This window comes from Pangasianodon hypophthalmus (genome assembly GCF_027358585.1).
Source record: "Pangasianodon hypophthalmus isolate fPanHyp1 chromosome 9 unlocalized genomic scaffold, fPanHyp1.pri SUPER_9_unloc_1, whole genome shotgun sequence".
NCBI classification, from domain to species: domain Eukaryota; kingdom Metazoa; phylum Chordata; class Actinopteri; order Siluriformes; family Pangasiidae; genus Pangasianodon; species Pangasianodon hypophthalmus.
The window spans coordinates 17,042-37,570 of NW_026514200.1; the positions used below are offsets into that span (position 1 = coordinate 17,042).

The 20,529-nt window shown below is 39.8% G+C and overlaps 1 protein-coding gene across 6 annotated transcripts; it reads right to left on the reverse strand.

Moving 5' to 3' along the window:
• Window positions 1-825: 825 nt before the first annotated feature.
• LOC117597900 (NACHT, LRR and PYD domains-containing protein 4E-like) lies at window positions 826-18,020 on the reverse strand. 6 transcript variants are annotated; one of them, XM_053231917.1, is made up of 10 exons: window positions 17,932-18,020; window positions 17,651-17,772; window positions 17,074-17,190; window positions 15,147-15,201; window positions 14,775-14,979; window positions 12,714-14,487; window positions 9,282-9,455; window positions 2,683-2,856; window positions 1,793-1,969; window positions 826-1,646 (listed from the first exon to the last, which is right to left on the reverse strand). In XM_053231917.1, exons 2-10 carry the CDS (start codon window positions 17,701-17,703, stop codon window positions 1,610-1,612), a joined length of 2,766 nt encoding a protein of 921 aa, XP_053087892.1. In that variant the 5' UTR covers window positions 17,704-17,772; window positions 17,932-18,020; the 3' UTR covers window positions 826-1,609. The 6 variants fall into 6 exon arrangements, 5 of the variants coding, with proteins under 5 accessions (XP_053087892.1, XP_053087893.1, XP_053087895.1 ...); XM_053231918.1 differs by having other exon boundaries at window positions 17,651-17,831; window positions 17,932-18,000; XM_053231920.1 differs by lacking the exon at window positions 9,282-9,455.
• Between the last annotated feature and the right edge of the window lie 2,509 nt (window positions 18,021-20,529).

Consider the following 20,529-nt stretch of genomic DNA (forward strand, 5'->3'; position numbering starts at 1 on the left):
GCAGTATCAGACTTTATAACATAAAGGCCTTGTGTGTGTAAATGTCAGATTAATTATAAATAGTGCAGCAGTGAAATATTAAATGAAGTGAGGAGGTGGAAAAAATGACAAAAAAAACATCAGGATTTGCTACATGACTTCTATAACTACATGGCCACAGATCAGTGTGTTATTTATACCTTTCAGCCTTTTGAAATTGGTTCATCGAGATTTAAAACTATGTTCATTACAAATACTCTTCATTATACTCCGAGAGGTGAAAAAGTTGTTTAAAGTTATTTCCAGGTGTAAAAACAAATAATTAAGACTGAATACAATCTACCAACATGCCTATAGAAATGACAGATAGTATTAGTATTAGACTAATATTTGCCTGCCTTACACTACTGTCTAAATATTTTGGGATATTTGGTGTAGATTCATGAAATATAATCTCAGTTATGTCCATTTCATTTTCAGTTACCTGGAAGAATACATACTGGCATCTTTCCAATCTCTAACTGTCCAGTTTGGGGGAGTCTGTGCCCACTGTAGCCTCAGATTCCCCTTCTTGGCTGACAGGAGTGGAACCTGATGTGGTCTTCTCTTGTTGTCGCCCATCCGCCTTCAAGGTTTGACTTGTTAAAAATGTAAGCATTGATACAGCTGTTGTAAACATGTCTAACTGTATCTTACAGATCGTACATCTTATGATGACGCAGCAGACACTGTAGAGAGATTTACTGGTTTGAATGCTGGGGAAACTGCCTCCTGATTATGACAGAAATCACTCAACAGATAGGGATTTTGAGTTACTGTTACACAGTGTTACATATATGTCCAGAGTATTTTCAATTAAAATAATTTTATTTAAATTTTAGAACTGTGCCAGCAAGAAGACAAACATGAGGCAAGCAGAGAGTAACTGTACATCTTTCAAAATTAAACTGAGTCAAATAAGTTAAGTTAGCAACAACACATTTAGCTACTGTAATGCTAGCATGATTACATGATTACTTAGGTTTGCTTGAATTCTGCTAAAACAGACAGTAAGCAATACAATCCCATGCAACAGAATACTACACACCATTGTGGCGACTTATGTTTAAAGATGTGACAGAATTCACATACGGTGTTTGTAAGGTTTTCCCCTTTAAGAGATCAGAGTTTTTTTTTGGCTTGTGGGTTGTTCAGAAAATAAAGTTAGCCAGTTCATGGCTTCAGCATCCAGCTCGCATGTCGTCTCTTCTCATTTAATTGCACGAACACCCACACCATGACAATTAATATATTAAATTCTAGTTTTATGCCAGAATTGTCCTTTAAAAACACACCAGCAAACAATGAACAGAAGTTTAACAAAAAATGAGAAAAAAATGATTTATAGTTGTGATTTAATCCATCATCTGTGGAGAAAAAAATTCACTGTCATGTTACAACAAACCGAATGAATCCCTGTTGAGCAGAAACACACTAAAAAAAAATAGATAAAAACATGGAGCTAAAAATAACAACTTCTACATCTGAATATGAATGATTCAGCTCCCAAACTGCTGGAAATGTGGGACGGGTTCTAACGCTTCACCAAAATTGCTTTATCCTGGAAAAGAGGTTTGAGGTGAAACTCCTGTCATACGCCAGTCCTGATGAGTTTACAATCCTTAATTCTGAAAGAGAAGAGCATCAGTGTAAACAAACAACATCAACATAAACACCAACACACACACAAAGAGAAAATATTATATTACACAGTGAATATTATTCAATATCATACAGTACAGTACAATAAAGAGACAGTAAGTCAGTAACTCACAGTAAGGTCTCCAGTTTACAGTGTGGATCCTTCAGTAGATCAGAGAGCAGCTTCACTCCTGATTCTCCTGGATTATTATAGTACAGATTCAGTTCTCTCAGGTGTGATGAGGAGTTTGACCTCAGAGCTGAAGCCAGAGCAGCACAACCTTCATCTGTAATACTGCAGTTACGCATCCTGCAAGAAAGAAAACCTTCTCACACTTAACACACTCAGTTTTAGCATTGAAAACATGAACTACACAAAATCTTTATATACAGTACATTTACTCTCCATCTCACACACACAACAATGAAAATATATCAGGTCACTATGTAACCCCATTAAAATGTAGTGTGTACATGTTCATGCATATACAGTTTTGTTAAAAATGTAGTTCATATACGCACTTGGAAACACACTCGTACACATAACGCAGTTTGTAAGTAAGGTTTAGTTCATGAAAGTTCGTGGAGATAAAAACTTTTGTTTCATTCGTTTTAAGATAACTTCATTGCATTGTTTAAAAAGAGAGTGGAAAAGTACAAAGCTGGTGAGAGTGGATAAAAGGGGGGTTGCCTAGCAACGTGCATGATTCTGATTGGTTATTTGGATAGGGGTTAATCAGCGAGGAGAACGAGAAAAGAAAAAAGGGGAAAAAGAGAAACAAACCAAACAAACAAACGAATGAATTAATTAATTAATTACTTATTACTATAGAATTAATCTAGAAAGTAAATCTGATTCTCACAAATATTTCAGTTTCTTACAAACATTTAAATCATATTCTAAAAGTTACAGCTACATAAAAAACACACAATCATTTCTGTATGTAATATTTGGGGACAAATTGATAATCTGACATCTGTGTGTGTGTGTGTGTGTGTGTGTGTGTGTGTGTGTGTGTATACCTCAGTTTCTCCAGTGTACAGTGTGGATTCTCCAGTCCAGCAGAGAGCAGCTTCACTCCTGAATCCTGCAGTTTATTGTTACTCAGGTCCAGTTCTCTCAGACTGGAGGGGTTTGAGCTGAGAACTGAGGACAGAACTCTACAGCTTTCCTCTGTCAGATTACAGTCACACAGCCTGGAAGAGAAATGATGAAGTGTCTGATTGATTTATCTGAGTGTGAAATGAGGTGTTTCCATCAGTTGGGAAATAAACTATCTACCTGAACACAAGGTTCTAAAGTCAGGATAAAAATATAAAATGAACAGCCTGTGTATAAACTTGGACTGCTCTTGGACAGATCCATGTGTCTCAGCTCATATGAGACGATGTATTTAACTTTCTGAAACAAGATAATAACAGAGAGGCCACTCTGAACAAACACATCTCTTTATTTCTAGCAGAGAGTTTTTCATACAGTGTGTTCAGCAGCTCTGGGGAAAGTTCTGCTGGAGAACATTTACACATTTACACACTGTCCTTTACTGCTTCATTACAGTGTGTTCAGTGTGTAGATCAGTGTACATTGTGCACACATTTACTTTCCATTACAAACATTTTCTGGAATATTTTTGCTCCCACAGAACAATAGAAACAGGTCTATAAAATGGTAACAGCTCCATGAGGACAGATAACATCAGAGAAATTGGCTTATTGACCTCACTGTAAAGTACGCCTAGTACTGGCATGTTATTAAAGTAAATGTGTGTGTAATGTACACTGATCTACACACTGTAGAAATAAATGTACTTTGTTCTGATGTGAGAAGTGATGTAGATATTTCAGTATTAACACAAAGCTGATTTTTCACAGTGATGGAAAACAGTTGCAGTTCATTGTTCATTGGACCTTAATCTTTCACACACAGATCCAAATCACGTAACACCCCAATACACACACACACACAAAGCTCAACATCAGAAACAATGCTAATCTACACCTTATAAAAATACACACTTAAATTTTTTTTTTAATCCTATAAAACACTGGAATCTAGCCATGGGGGTCACAGTCCAGTGACTTCTGTGCCCGGATAAATAGAGAGGGTTGCGTCAGGAAGGGCATCCGATGTAAAACATTGCCAAATTAAAACATGCGAATCGTCAGTACTCTGAATTCCATACTGGATCAGTCGAGGCCCGGGTTAACAACGATTGCCATCTGCACCGGTGACCTACAGGGCGCCGTGGAAATTGGGCTACTGTTGGTTGAAGAAGTAGAGGAGGGAGGAGAGTGCATAGACAGAGAGAAGAGGAAAGGAAAGAGTGTAGGACTCAGAATAGGAACTCTGAATGTTGGTACTATGACAGGGAAAGGTAGAGAGCTGGGTGATATGATGGCGAGAAGGAAGGTGGATATACTGTGTGTACAGGAGACCAGGTGGAAGGGTAGCAAGGCTCGTAGTATAGGAGCACGATTCAAGCTGTTTTATTATGGTGTGGATAGTAAGAGAAATGGGGTAGGTGTGGTATTGAAGGAGGAGTTTGTGGAGGTGAAGAGTGTGTCAGACAGGGTGATGAGTCTGAAGTTAGAGATTGAAGGGGTGATGTTGAATGTTGTTAGTGGTTATGCCCCACAGGTAGGTTGTGAGTTAGAGGAGAAAGAGAGATTCTGGAGTGAATTAGATGAGGTGATAGAAAGTATTCCCACAGGTGAGAGTGGTGATAGGAGCGGATTTTAATGAACATGTTGGTGAGGGGAACACAGGTGATGAGGAGGTGATGGGCAAGTTTGGAGTTAAGGAAAGGAACCTTGAAGGACAGATGGTAGTGGACTTTGCTAAGAGGATGGACATGGCTGTGGTTAACACTTATTTTCAGAAGAGGGAGAAGCATAGAGTGACTTACAAGAGTGGAGGTAGGAGCACACAGGTAGACTACATCCTATGTAGAAGAGGCAATCTGAAAGAGATTAGTGACTGTAAAGTGGTAGTGGGAGAGAGTGTAGCCAGAGAGCATAGGATGGTGGTGTGTAGGATGACTTTGATGGTCTGTAAGAAGAAAAGGTCAAAGATAGAGATAGAGAAGAAAACCAAGTGGTGGAAGCTGAAAAAGGAGGAATGTTGTGAGGACATTAGACAGAAGTTAAGGCAGGCTCTGGGTGGTCAGGTAGTGCTGCCAGATGACTGGGAAACTACAGCAGAGGTGATCAGGGTGACAGGAAGACAGGTGCTGGAAGGAGGAAAGAAGGAGACCTGGTGGTGGAATGAGGGAGTTCAGGATAGTATCCAGAGGAAGACGTTAGCCAAGAAGAAGTGGGACATGGACAGGACTGAAGAGAATAGACAGGAATACAAGGAGCTACAGCACAGAGTGAAGAGGGAGGTGTCTAAGGCCAAGTAGGAGGCATACGACGAGTTGTACACTAGGTTAGACACTAGAGAAGGACAGAAGGACTTATACAGGTTAGCTAGACAGAGGGATCGAGATGGGAAGGATGTGCAGCAAGTTAGAGTTATTAAGGATAGAGATGGAAGGGTGAGAGAAAATGAGAGGGGAAAAAAAAGAGTAGAAGGGGTGACCTCTGTGGAACAGAAAGAAGATAAGATTAGAAAGGATGAAGTTAGGAAGGCTTTGAAGAGGATGGCAGTTGGTCCTGACGACATCCCGGTGGAGGTCTGGAAGTGTCTAGGAGAGGCAGCAGTAGAATTTTTAACTAGTTTGTTTAACAGGGTTTTAGAGAGTGAGAAGATGCCTGAGGAATGGAGAAGTAGTGTATTAGTGCCGATCTTTAAGAATAAGGGTGACGTGCAGAGTTGCAGCAACTATAGGGGGATAAAGTTGATGAGCCATACAATGAAGCTATGGGAAAGAGTAGTGGAAGCTAGGTTAAGGAAGGTAGTGGAAATTTGTGAGCAGCAGTATGGCTTCATGCCCAGAAAGAGCACAACAGATGCAATCTTTGCTCTGAGAATTTTGATGGAGAAGTATAGGGATGGTCAGAGGGAGTTGCACTGTGTGTTTTTTAGACTTGGAGAAGGCGTATGACAGGGTGCCAAGAGAAGAGCTGTGGTACTGTATGAGGAAGGCAGGAGTAGCAGAGAAGTATGTCAGAGTGGTGCAGGACATGTATGAGAGGAGCAGGACAGTGGTGAGGTGTGCTGTAGGTCAGACAGAGGAGTTCAAAGTGGAGGTGGGACTGCATCAGGGATCGGCTCTGAGCCCCTTCCTGTTTGCTATGGTGATGGACCAGTTGTCAGAGGAGGTCAGACAGGAGTCTCCTTGCACAATGATGTTTGTAGATGACATTGTGATCTGTAGTGAGAGCAGGGAGCAGGTGGAGGAAAACCTGGAGAGGTGGGGGTTTGCACTGGAGAGAAGAGGAATGAAAGTCAGTCGTAGTAAGACTGAGTACATGTGTGTGAATGAAACGGAGCGAAGTGGAACAGTAAGATTACAGGGTGAAGAGGTGAAGAATGTACAGGAGTTTAAGTACTTGGGGTCAACAGTCCAGAGTAAAGGAGAGTGTGGGAGAGAGGTAAAGAAGCGAGTGCAGGCAGGTTGGAATGGGTGGAGAAAGGTGTCGGGAGTGCTGCGTGATATTTTTCTATCCGCGAGAATCAAGGGGAAGGTGTACAAGACAGTGGTGAGACCGGCCATGCTGTATGGTTTAGAGACAGTGTCACTGAGGAAGAGACAGGAGTCAGAGCTAGAGGTAGCAGAGCTGAAGATGTTGAGGTTCTCTTTGGGAGTGACAAGGTTGGACAGGATTAGGAACGAGTACATCAGAGGGACAGCTCATGTTGGACGTTTGGGGGACAAAGTTAGGGAGGCCAGATTAAGATGGTTTGGACATGTTCAGAGGAGGGAGAGTGAGTATATTGGTAGGAGAATGTTGGACATGGAGCTGTCAGGCAGGAGGCAAAGAGGAAGGCCAAAGAGGAGGTATATGGAGGTAATAAATGAGGATATGAAGCTAGTGGGTGCAAGTGTTGAGGATGCAGAAGATAAGGATAGGTGGAGAGTGATGATTCGCTGTGGAGACCCCTGAAGGGAAAAGCCAAAAGAAGAAGACTCCTATAAAACACTGGGTCTCATTTATCACACTGGATATGAATGAATTTACTCATAAAACCTGTGTAAGAGCATTTACACAGGAAATGTTTAATGTGTAAATTAAAAATGTAATGTTGTGGAACATCTACAAGATGTTGAGAGAAAAGGTTGAGGAGGTGTTGGATCAGAGTTAAATGGGCTTGGCCACTCAGCACAAGAGCTAGCTCTTTATCTATGTGCAGAGCTGTTTTATCTGGTCTTTATTCTGACCCTCAACCCAGAGCTTCTCCACCAACACCTCACTGTCCTCTACTTTCACATTCATCAGGCACTTATGGAGGAGCTCTGGACTGAGCTGGAGCTTGGGGAATAGCAACACTGGACTCCTGTTCCTGTGTGCTAGGGGTCTCACTGGGGACAAGAGCTCCTGAGTTTGTGTCAACTTACAGATAAAATAAAACTAAATACAGTGAAGCTTGAATGATCAGCTTCAAATCATGCAATTGTCAGTATGTTACTGTGATTTTATAAACAGATTACGCTATTTAATTCAATTACACACCAATTTAATGAAACTTTTGTGAAACTCCGTTTCATATTAATGGCATTAATTAAAGAAATGTCAAATAGGAAACAAATAATTTAAATAGCAAGCCAACACAAATTCCTAAATTAACACAAATTCCTAAATTAACACAAATAAGACGAATCATTCGATCATTAAGACAGAAGAAATGCATCTGTATAAAAGGAGTATGGGCTGGTCTGTCTGTGTATAGCAGTAAGCTGACACGTTGCAAACGCCTCAGCTGACAGAAGATTTAGAGCACACTGTTAGAGATATTTAGATATTTAGAGACCAGTAAGAATTTTCTGGAGGATGAACGCTGGTTTATAAATCACTTCTGTTTGTCACGGCATCTTCTTTAAATGCTGTTCAACACTTTAGAGCACTAATTTAACCAACACAACAACCTTGTGCCATTCCTGTGCATGTCCAAGTTTATCAGTGCTTGGATTTCTTGTTATTGTCACGTTTCAAACAGAAAGAAGTGACTGAGTGTAGCGTAAGAGGCTGAAGAGTGCATTAATTTGAGAAATTTCTGACCAACAGTCACTGAGACACTTTAAACTATAAACACAGCAGTTTCTCTGTGTGATGCTCGGTGTCCATGATCACCTGGGTACCGTGTAGATCTCTTTCTTACCTTTCATATTAAACCACTTTCTTACAAGTGAGCTGTGGTGTGCACGCATTTGGTCAGGGTTTTAGATGATCTGTGGCTGTGGTTTTAAATGATCTGATCACATTTCCATTCTTGTTCTTCTTGACCTAAGTACAGTATTGAAAGCTGCAGACCATGATATTCTTCTACACAGACTTGAACATTGGGTAGGTCTCTCAGGAGCAGTACTAAGCTAGATCAGATCATATTTGTGTGGTAGACAGTCTTATGATAATTTGGGAAGTCACTCATCAAGACAATATGATATTTCATTTGGAGTTCCATAAGGATCTATTTTAGTACACTTGCTTTTCTCCCTCTACATGTTACCTCTTGGTAGACTCATTCAAAAACATGAAATCAGTTTTCATAGTTACGCTGATGACACACAACTTTATATATCAGTGTCACTGAGTAATCAAGAGCCAATTAACAAATTGATTACATGCTTGAATTAAATATCTGACTGCGTGCTACAGAACGTTCTGCAGTTAAACCAGGATAAAATGGAGATATTAATTGTAGGAGATAAACAGAAAAGAGAATACTTACTGAAAAATGAGCTGGTTACAGGTTAGAAATCTGGGTGTAACAGTCGACTCTGATCTCAGCTTTGTTCCTCACATCAATAATATCTCTAAATTTGACCTTAATCATTTGGGGAACATTATAAAATTTCCTCAAATTATTAAATGTGACCTCAGAAAAACACATCCATGCATCTTTTTACCTACTATTATCTACTATTTATCCATTACAGTTAGTACAAAATGCAGCTGTTCAGCTTCTAACACAAACTAAAGAGAGACCATATTACTCCTATTGTGGAGGAACTGCACTGGTTACCTGTGACATCCAGAGTCAATTTTAAAGTGCTCTTATTAGTTTTAAAACTCTTAATGGCATTGCACCTGTGTATTTAGCAGAATGCCTGATGGATTTCACCCCAAATCATTTTTAACATCAACAAATGCTGGCTTCCTTAAGGTGAATTTTAAGAAGAAGAAGCAGCTCGGTGAAGCTGCTTTTAGTGTCTCTGCTCCCAGGATGTGGAACTCACTCCCAGTGTATATCCATCAGACACCTTCACTAAATATATTTAAAAAGCAGCTTAAACACATTTATTTACCTTGTCTTTTAATTAGTCCTCTTGATTATATGCTTAAAACCACTATTTATCTCTTAATGATCTACTCAATACTTTGTTTGATTACATGTATTTATTTCTTAATGACTTTTCAGGTTTTAATATTTTATTTTCAGGTTGTGTAGCATTATTATTAGGAATTGACATTTATTAACATACTTAATGTTTTTTTTTTATGTGTGTGTGTGTGTACACCTCAGTATCTCCAGTGTACAGTGTGGATTCTCCAGTCCAGCAGAGAGCAGCTTCACTCCTGAATCCTGCAGGTTATTGACACTCAGGTTCAGTTCTCTCAGACTGGAGGAGTTTGAGCTGAGAACTGAGGACAGAACTCTACAGCTTTCCTCTGTCAGATTACACTCCCACAGGCTGGAAGAGAAATGATGAAATCAAACACACAAATACAGCCATAATACAGCTAAAGTTTAACATGTAACAGAAATGTCAGTGTGTTTCTCTCACACACACAAATCAGAGGACAGGACAGCACATCAGCACATTTACAGGAGCAGGGACGTCTTTCTGCACTCCACAATCTCTCAGCTACAGTTTATTATAAGACCATTAGGTCATGTACATAACACACACATGTGAGAGCGAGCAGCCTATAAACAATACACTCTGATCTGTGTTCAAGTTTCTACAACCAACACTGCAGATATAGTGCATTTTATTACAGAAAATAAAGAATTATAGAACTGTACACTACCAGTTAATAACATGCCAGTACTAGTGGTACTTTACAGTGAGTTAGTGGCAGGTGGAGGTGTGGGGAAACTCCAGGTCTCAGTCTATAGGGTCGTGTACACAGAACAGTCAATGACTAAATCCACCGCCAGAAATCCACAACAGCGAACACAGTCTCGTTACCCGCAGCACGATGACGTCAGGAACCAGGAAGTCCGTAAAATCCGAAGGACGGAACAAGATCAAAGCCAATAAACAAACCAGGTCTGAACCGATAAACCCACAGAGAATAATTCCAATGAAATATTTCCAATAACTAAAAGACAGACACACAATAACCCAGCGCTGTGTGGAGGCGTGTAGCTTATTTATACAGGTAGCAGTCAGTGGGGAAATGGGGAACAGGTGTGCTCGCGCTTCCGCACAGCGGATGTGGATGCGGGATGAAAACTCCGGCTGGAATGCGGAAGTGCAGGTGTGGTGTCGGAGCAGAGTGTGACAGTTATATGTTGAATTTCACAGAGACGGTAAAACAGTTGGTGTGTGTTGTTCTCTGTGCTCGTACTGTTATAAATCTGTCACCTCGAGACCTCTGATTTTACACACACTGGATTAGGTGTTTGGTGTGGACCCGAGTACAGGTGGAGTCAGATACATCCAAACAGATCCAAACTAAAGAGAAAGTTTGATCTTTCTAAACCAAACAAATTAGATGTGAAAGCGTCCTTATTCTCTCTCACGTGTTGCTCAGTGCAGATAGGGCTGTGCAATATGGTGATACATATCATAGGATGAGAAAATAGAATAATTAATAATGTCTACTAATAGATATTTTCCTGTATCCTCTGTATCAGCAATGTAGTAAAAGCCACCTTTTGGCAGCTGATTTATGTCACTAATGTCAGCACTAGGAGCTACTAGCAGTGTGCTAGTAAACAAACGCTCCTGAATGGAGCAACAGAAAAGTGTTCAGCCTATTTTCCAGAGATCTTGAGTTTAAGTCCTGATGATGCCACAGACATCAGTGGCCTGGAGTCCAAGTGAGCAAGTGAGTCCCTGCTCACAGGGAGGGAGGGGTGGCATACTCTCTCTCCCCTATCAATCACAGTGATACTAACTGATCATGGGCGTCTGTGAGCTCATGCATGTGGAAGTGGGCAGATACCGCTTTCCTCCAAGTGTGTTATGTTGAATGAGCAGTTTGAAAAGATGCGGTTGGTGTCACTTGTGTCAGAAGTTGGTAGGGGACAGGGTCGTATGATAGAGGAGACTGAACTGGAGAGTGGGAATCAGACGTGACTACATTAGCGAGAAAATGTGGGGAAAAAAACAAGCATGGAGGAGCAGGACAGAGTGAAACTCCCCACAACACTATGTTACACAGAACAAAAGATGGGGAACTTGTACGTAAAGGGCACATGAAGGGAAATAGTGTTTTTATATTTACTTTTTACATTTTGTATTCATATTGTTTTGTTTTTCATGCTCTTATTTGTCATAGTTCTCTTCAATGTCACTTTCAAATAAAAGGAGAAAAGAAAACGTGCCTTTCACTGGTGTTTAGTTCAGAAATGTGTTTACATTTACATTTATTCATTTAGCAGACGCATTTATCCAAAGCATCTTACAAATGAGTAAATATAATTTATAGGAAGATGGAATATAAAGCGATATTTTTCTTTTATGATTATTATTTTTTTCTTCCAGTGGGGACAAGTCACGAGTTAGTTAATTGTTCATGGAAGAGGTGGGTATTTAGCTGTTAAGTTCTTAATTGCATGCAGTTATTTTGTACAGACAGCTCACACGAAATCAGGATTTATAGAACGATCATATCCAATTGTAGCGCGATGGAGGCATTGCCTCCTCTCACATGACTTTCCCCCATTCATTCTCAATTACCCCCACTCAACCCACGGCATGTTATGGGGTCTCTGTTATAAGTCAATGGGCTGAGGGGAGGCGTGCCTCCGCTGTAACTGTACCTGCGGGTGTCGCTGTTAGACAGTGTTACTTTATAAAAACGAGTGACTTTTATACTTTTAATGTCATTTTTAGTAATATTTGCGTCGTTTTATTTTTGCAATATCGATTATTTTCTCATCCAATTTTTTGAGGAGACACTGCCTCCCTTGCCTCCTCGGAGGAAACGCCCTTGATTTTATATATATATACACACAGTACTGTGCAAAAGTCTTAGGTGCCTTTTTTTTTTTAGTACAAACTTTGTTATAGATGTTTATTTTCTGACTTCTACATTATTGATTCAGCACAAAAACATTTTAGATTCCAAACATTAGTTTTCCAGCACAAAATGAAATGTTAAAGAAAAATGTTTGCATGTCAGTAAAGAAAGCAGCAGATTCCATAAGAGACACTTTTCAGATAAAAACATAATGAAGGCTGCTGGGTTTCGCTGCAGAAATAAGAAGCGAGTCGACAGTCAAAGTCTCCAGAAGAACTGTGGCTGCTTCTGCAAGATGCTCAGTAACACTTCCAGCTCATTTCCTTATAAAACTGCACACACTGCACCTCAGATACTGCTTTATTTTTAAAGTGAAGGATCGTCACACCAAATATCGACTTTGTTTCATTTATTATTGTTTAGTGCTCTTTATAGGATTTTTTTAATGTAAAAACATTTAGTTTCATTATTTTTGAAGGCATCTTTGCTCTACAGAATTTCGTTGCATGTGCCTAAGACCTTTGCACAGAACTGTATATATATAAATTTTCAAGATGTGAAATTATCCATATTGTGATATAAGATTTTGTCTGTATCGCTCAGTCCTCAGTACAGACATAAGGTGTTCGTTTAAATGTGTTAATTTAAAGACGATTAAAGTAACTATTAGCAAGCATTTATCCAAACAGTGCAGTTCAGTGTTACATTAAAATAACAAACCATGCAGTAATACATTTATAAATAAAAATACTCACTCTGCTTTTCTGGAGGCTTTGACCACTGGCAGCAGCCTCAGAAGACATTCCTCTGATGGGTAATATTTACTCAAATTAAACTCATCCAGCTCCTGTTCTGAGTTCAGTAACACAAACACCAGAGCTGACCACTGAGCAGGAGAGAGACTGATTCCACTGAGACGATTGTAACCTCCTCTGTTCAGGTAAGTTTGTACTTCCTGCACTAGAGAATGATCATTCAGTTCATTCAGACAGTGGAACAGATTGATGGATTTCTCTGGAGATGGATTCCACCTGATCTTCTCCTTGATGTACTCGACTGTTTCCTGTTTGCGGTGAGAGCTGCTTCCTGTCTGTGGCATTAAGCCTCGTAAGAGAGTCTGATTGGACTCCAGTGAGACACCCAGAAGGAAGCGGAGGAACAGGTCCAGGTGTCCATTCTCACTCTGTAAGGCCTTGTCCACTGCACTCCTGAGGAAATCAGACATGTTCGACTTTCTGAAAAGATCAGACAGATCAGTGGTTTGTTGTTTTGTTACATTTCTGCTGATGAAGGACAGAAATGCGTATAAAGCAGCCAGAAACTCCTGAACACTCAGATGTACAAAGCTGAACACCTTCCCCAGGTGAAGCCCAAACTCCTCTCTGAAGATTTGGGTACACACTCCTGAGTACACGGACACTTCTCTGACATCAATGCCACACTCTCTCAGGTCTTCCTCATAGAAGATCAGGTTTCCTTTCTCCAGCTGTTGGAAAGCCAATTTTCCCAGTGCCAGGATACTCTCTCGGATCTGCTGAGGATCTGGATCACATTTCTGATGGTACTTTTGGTCCTTGTGTTTGATCTGAAAGATCAGGAAGTGTGTGAACATTTCAGTCAGAGTCTTGGGGATCTCTCCACTCTCTGCTTCACCCAACATTCTCTGTAGAACAGTGGCTGAAATCCAGCAGAAGACTGGGATGTGGCACATGATGTAGAGGCTTCTTGAAGACTTCATGTGTGTGATGATTTTATTGGCCAGGCTCTGAGCACTGATCTTCTTCCTGAAGTACTCCTCTTTCTGAGGATCACTGAAGCCTCGTACCTCTGTTACCTGGTCTACACACTCAGGAGGGATCTGATTGGCTGCTCCTGGTCGAGAGGTTATCCAGAGGAGAGCAGAGGGAAGCAGATTCCCCTTGATGAGGTTTGTCAGCAGCACATCCACTGAGGCTGACTCTGTCACATCACACAATCTCTCATTGTTCTGGAAATTTAGAGGAAGTCGACACTCATCCAGACCATCAAAGATCAACACCACTTTGTAGGAGTCACAGTCTATTAATTGTAGTTTTCTCATTTCTGGGAAAAAGTGATGAAGAAGATTCATCAGAGTGAGATTTTGCTGCTTCATCAAATTCAGCTCTCTAAAGGGAAGTGGAAACATGAAGAAGACATCCTGATTTGCTTTTCCTTCAGCCCAGTCCAGAATGAACTTCTGCACAGAGACTGTTTTTCCAATTCCAGCAACTCCTTTAGTCAGCACACTTCTGATGGACTTGTCTTTAAAGAGGTCATTACATTTGATGGGTGTCTCCTGTGTTGCTGGTCTCCTGGACGCTGTCTCGATCTGTCTCACCTCATGTTCATTATTGACGTCTCCACTCCAACCCTCTGTGATGTAGAGCTCTGTGTAGATCTCATTCAGAAGTGCTGAGCTTCCATGCTGTGAGATTCCTTCATTAATTCTTTTACACTTCTTTCTCAGGTTGGATTTCAACTTTGAGTGATACACAGAGGCCACAGACTCTAATAAACAAAAGAAATAATGTTTTAATGCAAAATCCCTGAGCACAATTTAAAATGTAAAATTCTTTCAAATGCTGCTGTTCATTCCTGTTTCATGTACTAAATATTATTGAAGGAACAGGACCATTGTACAGAGTAACCACAAGCTGGACCATGAACAGAACAGAAAAGCACCAGATGTACATGATACTAAAATCAAACTTAAAACTAAAAGTGTAAATATCTAAAACAATTTCCTCTCTCTAAAGCGAACCTGATGGAATAAAGTCATGACTCAGAGCTCTTACTGGTGTGCAGTGTATTAGCGAGATCTGTGTGGTTCATGTTCTTCAGGACATGCAGTGTGATCTTCAGCGCTCCCTCTCTGACACTGTGCAGATCCTCCTCATCCTCCATCTCCCTCTCAGTGCATGCTGGGTAATCTGGACTCAGGAGCTTCCTAAACCTCTTCAGCTCATTCTTTATCAGAGTGATGACTTTGTGTTCCAGCTCCTGGTTAGAAACACACAGTAACAGATCTAAATATTATAATGTTACACAGTGAGAGATGCTTTTATTTTATGAAAAGAAAAAAAAATTGTGTCTATTACCACAGGTACAACTGTCTGATTACCCATAATTCTGCTGAAGATTGATTAAACAACACAAGTCACACACACCTTGAATATGGACTCCAACTGATTTCTGCTGCTGTTTGATTTCTTCTTTTGTGGTCTGTGAACAAACAAAACACATCATGTAATATGGACTATATGATGATAATAATGATGATAGAATAACAGAATAGTGGGGAAATGCATAATAACGAGCAGTTGAGTAGTAAGAATAATAATACACAGCATAAATGTAAGACACTGCAGAATAATAAGGAAATGATGATGATAAAGTGAAAAGCTTTCTCCAACTGACTAGATCATTTTTAATTTTTTGTTCCACTCGACGCCTCAATGCTGGACAACGCTGGAGCTCATCTGTGGTTCTCTTTTACAGCTAAAACACTTTCACTAGCTTTTAACAACAGTGACTAGCATGGCTATTGGCTAGTTTATATACAGGATGGCTGAGTGAATTATTGTCTAATCATGTTACACAGATACTCTGCTTGTTCCATCAGTGAGCTTCAGAGCTTCGTTTCTCCAGTGTGCCAGGTGGATGATATTAGGATTTTAGCATTTAGCTGTTAGTTATAGCACTAGAAATAAGTGACACTCTCATAGTGATTTATGAGGATGGTCAAGAGTGCTTTTATTGCACCATCGTTTATTTATAACGAGTTCTCAGTGATTTTTCAGGTAAACCTATTGCTATTAGCATTGGTAGCATAGCTATATAGTTATCTACCATTACAGTATCAAGGTGTTTAATCCAAAGCATTTACTTATTCCTTATCCATGATTAAAAATCTGTCTACTGGATTTGTTATGTAAAGCAGGCCACTGAAACAGTTCAAAGCTTACAGATTGTGTTTACAGACCCGTCCAGGAGCAACAGCACTAATTCCCTGTCCAGCTTCATTGCTTCATCAGTAATAAAATACTCCATCTTGGAAAAGCACTGCTAGTGTTTATCCTGGTCTTACTGCATTTCTTCAGGGTTTTTTTTTCCCTGAAGCACTGTGTGTTTGCACAGTTTAGTGCAAATTAGCCTGATAATATCCCATCTATTCTTTTATACTTAAGAGTAAATAAAAAGAATAAATTAATAACCATACAGTCTATCCAATATATTTGAATCCATAGATATAATATATTTTAAGTATTTTACTTTTAAAAGTTACTTTTTCTATTCAATAATCCACACAATGTTAAATCATCATTCTTCAATCAGTAAAAACACAACTGTAAATCTGTAGAAGCAGGAAAATGGTTTAACGATATGTGCCGGTGAAAGTCTCAGATAGACAGACAACCTGAAAACATTTTTTTAATTTATTTAGTTAGTTTGGGGGGGGGGGGGTGTCCCTTATTTTTCCTCCCTGAAGGTGGCAACCCTTACAGGCTTTGCTGATATTTCTTTGATCTCCAAACAAGTTGAGATGTGGGTGGAGCGAAGGGACATTGGGGAGTGTCTATAAGATGACTGACACGAGGCCAAACACTTCCAGTCTGGAAGGCAGATTTCCAAACGGGTTTTATTTTTTCAGCCACATAATACACTTGTCCTGAGGCCATGACCACTGTTTTTTTTATGTACTGCAAATTTCTAGGTGATGTGTACATGGAAAAATCAATTACTGCACCTTTAACACTCTCCTCTTAACACAATACACTGATTTCAGGATTTCCTAACTGACACTAACATATTTAGAAACAAATATATTGAATGAATGAATAAAATATTTATATTGTCATTAATTTCCCAGGTGTAAATGTTCCTCTGTAGCACCACAGACCCTCCAGCTCAGGGACTGCAGGCTGAACTGAACTCTTAAAGCAGTTTTCCTCACTGCCAGTCTGAGAGCTGCAGCACTGCACAGTTTAGTGTTTTACTGCTTCAACACCTGATAAAGCTCATGAAGGGCTTCATAATGAGACGAGTGAGTTTGATCAGGTGGAACACTGCCGTAAAACACCTCACTATACTGACCTCACATCAGTAGAACTGTCTCTGTCTCTGAAGATATTTGGAGGATCCATTGACGCGTCACTCTTCATGGACACACAGCTGGGTTCTGGTGAGTCTGATCTCTTTCCCTCCATCATTCTAGAATTACAACAGAAATATCAGCAATAATTAATACTCTGCTGTCTCAGCACTGTTAAACAATGTGTTCATCATTAAACACCAATAATTCCATCTTTTTAATTCAGCTACAGTCTGCACACTTATTCAAACAGGAGACTCGCCTCATACCTCAGGAATTACTCTGATGTCAGGAGTCCCAATCACAGCTAACTGACTCAGCTGGGTCTTAAAGCCTGTAGAGTTCACTGACTCAGAGCTATGCTGCTCTTATGTTACACATTACACAGTCCTTTTTACTCTTCTCTCAGTGAATGATTTCTCTAAACTGTTCTTACATCAGATCAGTGATATATTCACTGCTATTAAACACCTTAAAGCAAAGTTTAGTTCCTCTGTTAACTAGTGAGTGTTTAGAGATACAGATCTGTTCCCATGAGACGGTGTGTATTTATTGCTGGTGAATGGAAAAGTAACTCACCTCTCGTCTTTCTTTAAGTCCTGTTTTCCAGACACACTCATGTTGGAGGTCATGTCTCCTTCTCCAGATTACAGCAGGACACACGTTTACTTCACTCCAACATCGGTGTGTTAAATCAAACCCTGTATCAGCACAGAGTTCACTTACAGGAAATAGTCACGGTATCAAGCCCTAAAACAACCTGTGTACATTAAACCTTCAGTACAAACCCACAAAACTCTTCTGCATCTAGTGTCACTTCAGTGTGTTTATATATTATAGCTTTAAATTTAGATACTCACTGTGTTTTTACTCCTGAAATGGTTTATTTTCCCCTCGACACAAAATGGAGCTGCTCAGTTACACTTTCACTGACACCTGTTTATTCTGCAGAGGGGGAGGGGCAGTGACGCAGACAGGTATCGAAGTGGAAGGACAATATTTTTACTTTAAGTGTTTTCTCTCCCATAGAAAACTGTTTTAAAGAAACACTTAATGGGACTTAATGCATTAATACAGTGATATTGGAGGATTAAATTCAGTATACAGCTCACTGATTATACATATAATATACAGGGAAATGTGTCTCACACTGAGATTGTCATAAACACAGGGGGAAAGTCTACTGTTTTTACATTAAGCTTTCTCTCACAACCGGAAGTGACAACCTGAACACAGATTTGATTTCTTTCATCATGATGATGTTTGAGAAACGTGAAACTGGAATTCCTATTCACATATTCCATAGATAATTTTAGAGAAAAAAAAATCTTTAAAAAATAAGGCTAAACAGTGATGAACGCTAACTTCAACCAGATCTCAGGGAAGTTGTCTATATAATGTGATCAACAATTAAGACTGACAAATAAAACTGATGTAGACAATGTGAAAAAAAAGTGGACCAAAGGAAATGTGATAATCTCCATCAGAGAAGATGGTGCTGATGGAGTTGGTTTTTTCTCTAAAGATCAAGTAGAAATGATTATGTCCAGGGAAATGATTCCAGGAAGATTACTGAGAGCTGATTGTCAGTGTGGACACTCCACCTGATAGAGCTGGAAAGATGAGGAGTTTTGACAAGTTGTATGAAGTTTTAAATGTCGGCTTCAGTATCATTTTGTGGGGTGATTTCAATACAGCTACACATGAGAAAGATACATTTCCAAACCCAAATGTAATGATTTCTAGAGAAGGGAAACTTCTACAGAATGTATGTGATCCATGTGAACTTAAGGACACCTTTAGAGAAACATTTCCTCATGACTTTGGCTTTACACGGATTGACACTAAAACAAGAAGTAGAACAGATCAAATACATGTCTCTAATATGATAAAAGTTTTATACTATAAAACAGAATATTGAGTTGAATCAGATCATTTAGCTGCTTCAGTGAGAATAAACTTAAACATAAACGAGCAGAGAGCTTACTCCAAACTCAATACAACATTCTTACACACAAACAAGCTGTTCATGAATTAACCAAAGAAGTCAAACAAATTAAACAGTTAAAGGTTTTAATGAGATCAAGCACTGAAATGTGGGATATTTTCAAAAAGCAAATACAGAAATATTTATAAGAAATGAACTTGGGGGTATTTTAAACATAAGCATCTTACACTAACTGAGAGTGAGCAGTGTATTAAAAACAAACACAAAAGATATTTCTGAAAACATTTGTGATGTGGTTAATAAGTGTAGGCAGGTTAGCAGTACAGTGTGGAACTAAATGGAGCTGTTTTAGAGTTTACAGATTTACACAGATAAAGGCAATATATCCATTATTACATTAAATAATTATCATAAAGGGGAAAAAGGGAGGAGAGGAGGCGTGAGCATTCACTAACATTTCTCTAATATTTCTCTAATATTTCTTCCCCCTCTCTTGGCTAACTACTACAAGTATAGACTTATAAACACCGCCATAAAATACTTAATAACAGAATAGTGATTGTGGGAAATTGCAGTTCCCGGGTTTGGCCGCACGAGGGCAAACAGCCTCAAACAGCGCTGTGTGTTGTTGTAGATGGATCTTGACTGCCATCGTGTGGCCAGGTTTAGGAAGTGCACGTTTCAAAGCGGCTCCGTTTCAAATACTACACACAGCACAAATACAGCAAGAGCACTGACACGGCTCTCCTTCAACTCCACCCAGAGGCCTTATATAACATGATGCTCTGATGGATGATGATGATTTTAGTGGATTTGATTCCTGATTTCCCGTTTTTCTAAAACCTCATTCCTGATCCCAAAACGGTGACAGAGGCTGTAGGAATAACATGAACACATGGGCAAACTAGCAAGAATTTATATTTCTCTATATCGCTGTATATAGTTTTGTTAGTTTGTGCGTTTGTGTGTCTATTTTCCCTTCTGTCTGTTTTCATGCGCTTTCTCTCTCTGTCTCTCTCACTCACTCACACACACACACACACACACACACACACACACACACAGAGGCAGCGTCACAAACGGGGGTGGGAGGGGTGTAGAGTAGAATAGAACGGTGGGCGGACGCTGGAATTTGACGGCGTGTTTGTGATTGGTTCTTCTGCCACAACGGCCTCAGCCAATCACAGAGCGGCTGTGTTGCTCTATCACGGAGAGAGTAGCGCTTGTTATTTCGGAGTTGTTCTTAAACCAGATCTGAGCAGCAAAATGAGTGGTCGCGGAGATTAAGACAAAGATCCATCATTGGAAAGCTGCTGAATTAGAAAACTAGGATTCAAATAAGCAAGACCTTCATATGATGTAAACTGATGTTTTTAGCTGCCATTTTCCCTCCCGACAATAAATGCGGAATGAAATGAAACAAGCTTTGCGTTGGCTTTATCTGGGGCAATAACAGGGAAGTAACGAACCGGGAGCTTTTATACAAACCTACAGCTTCTGCTGGACTTGG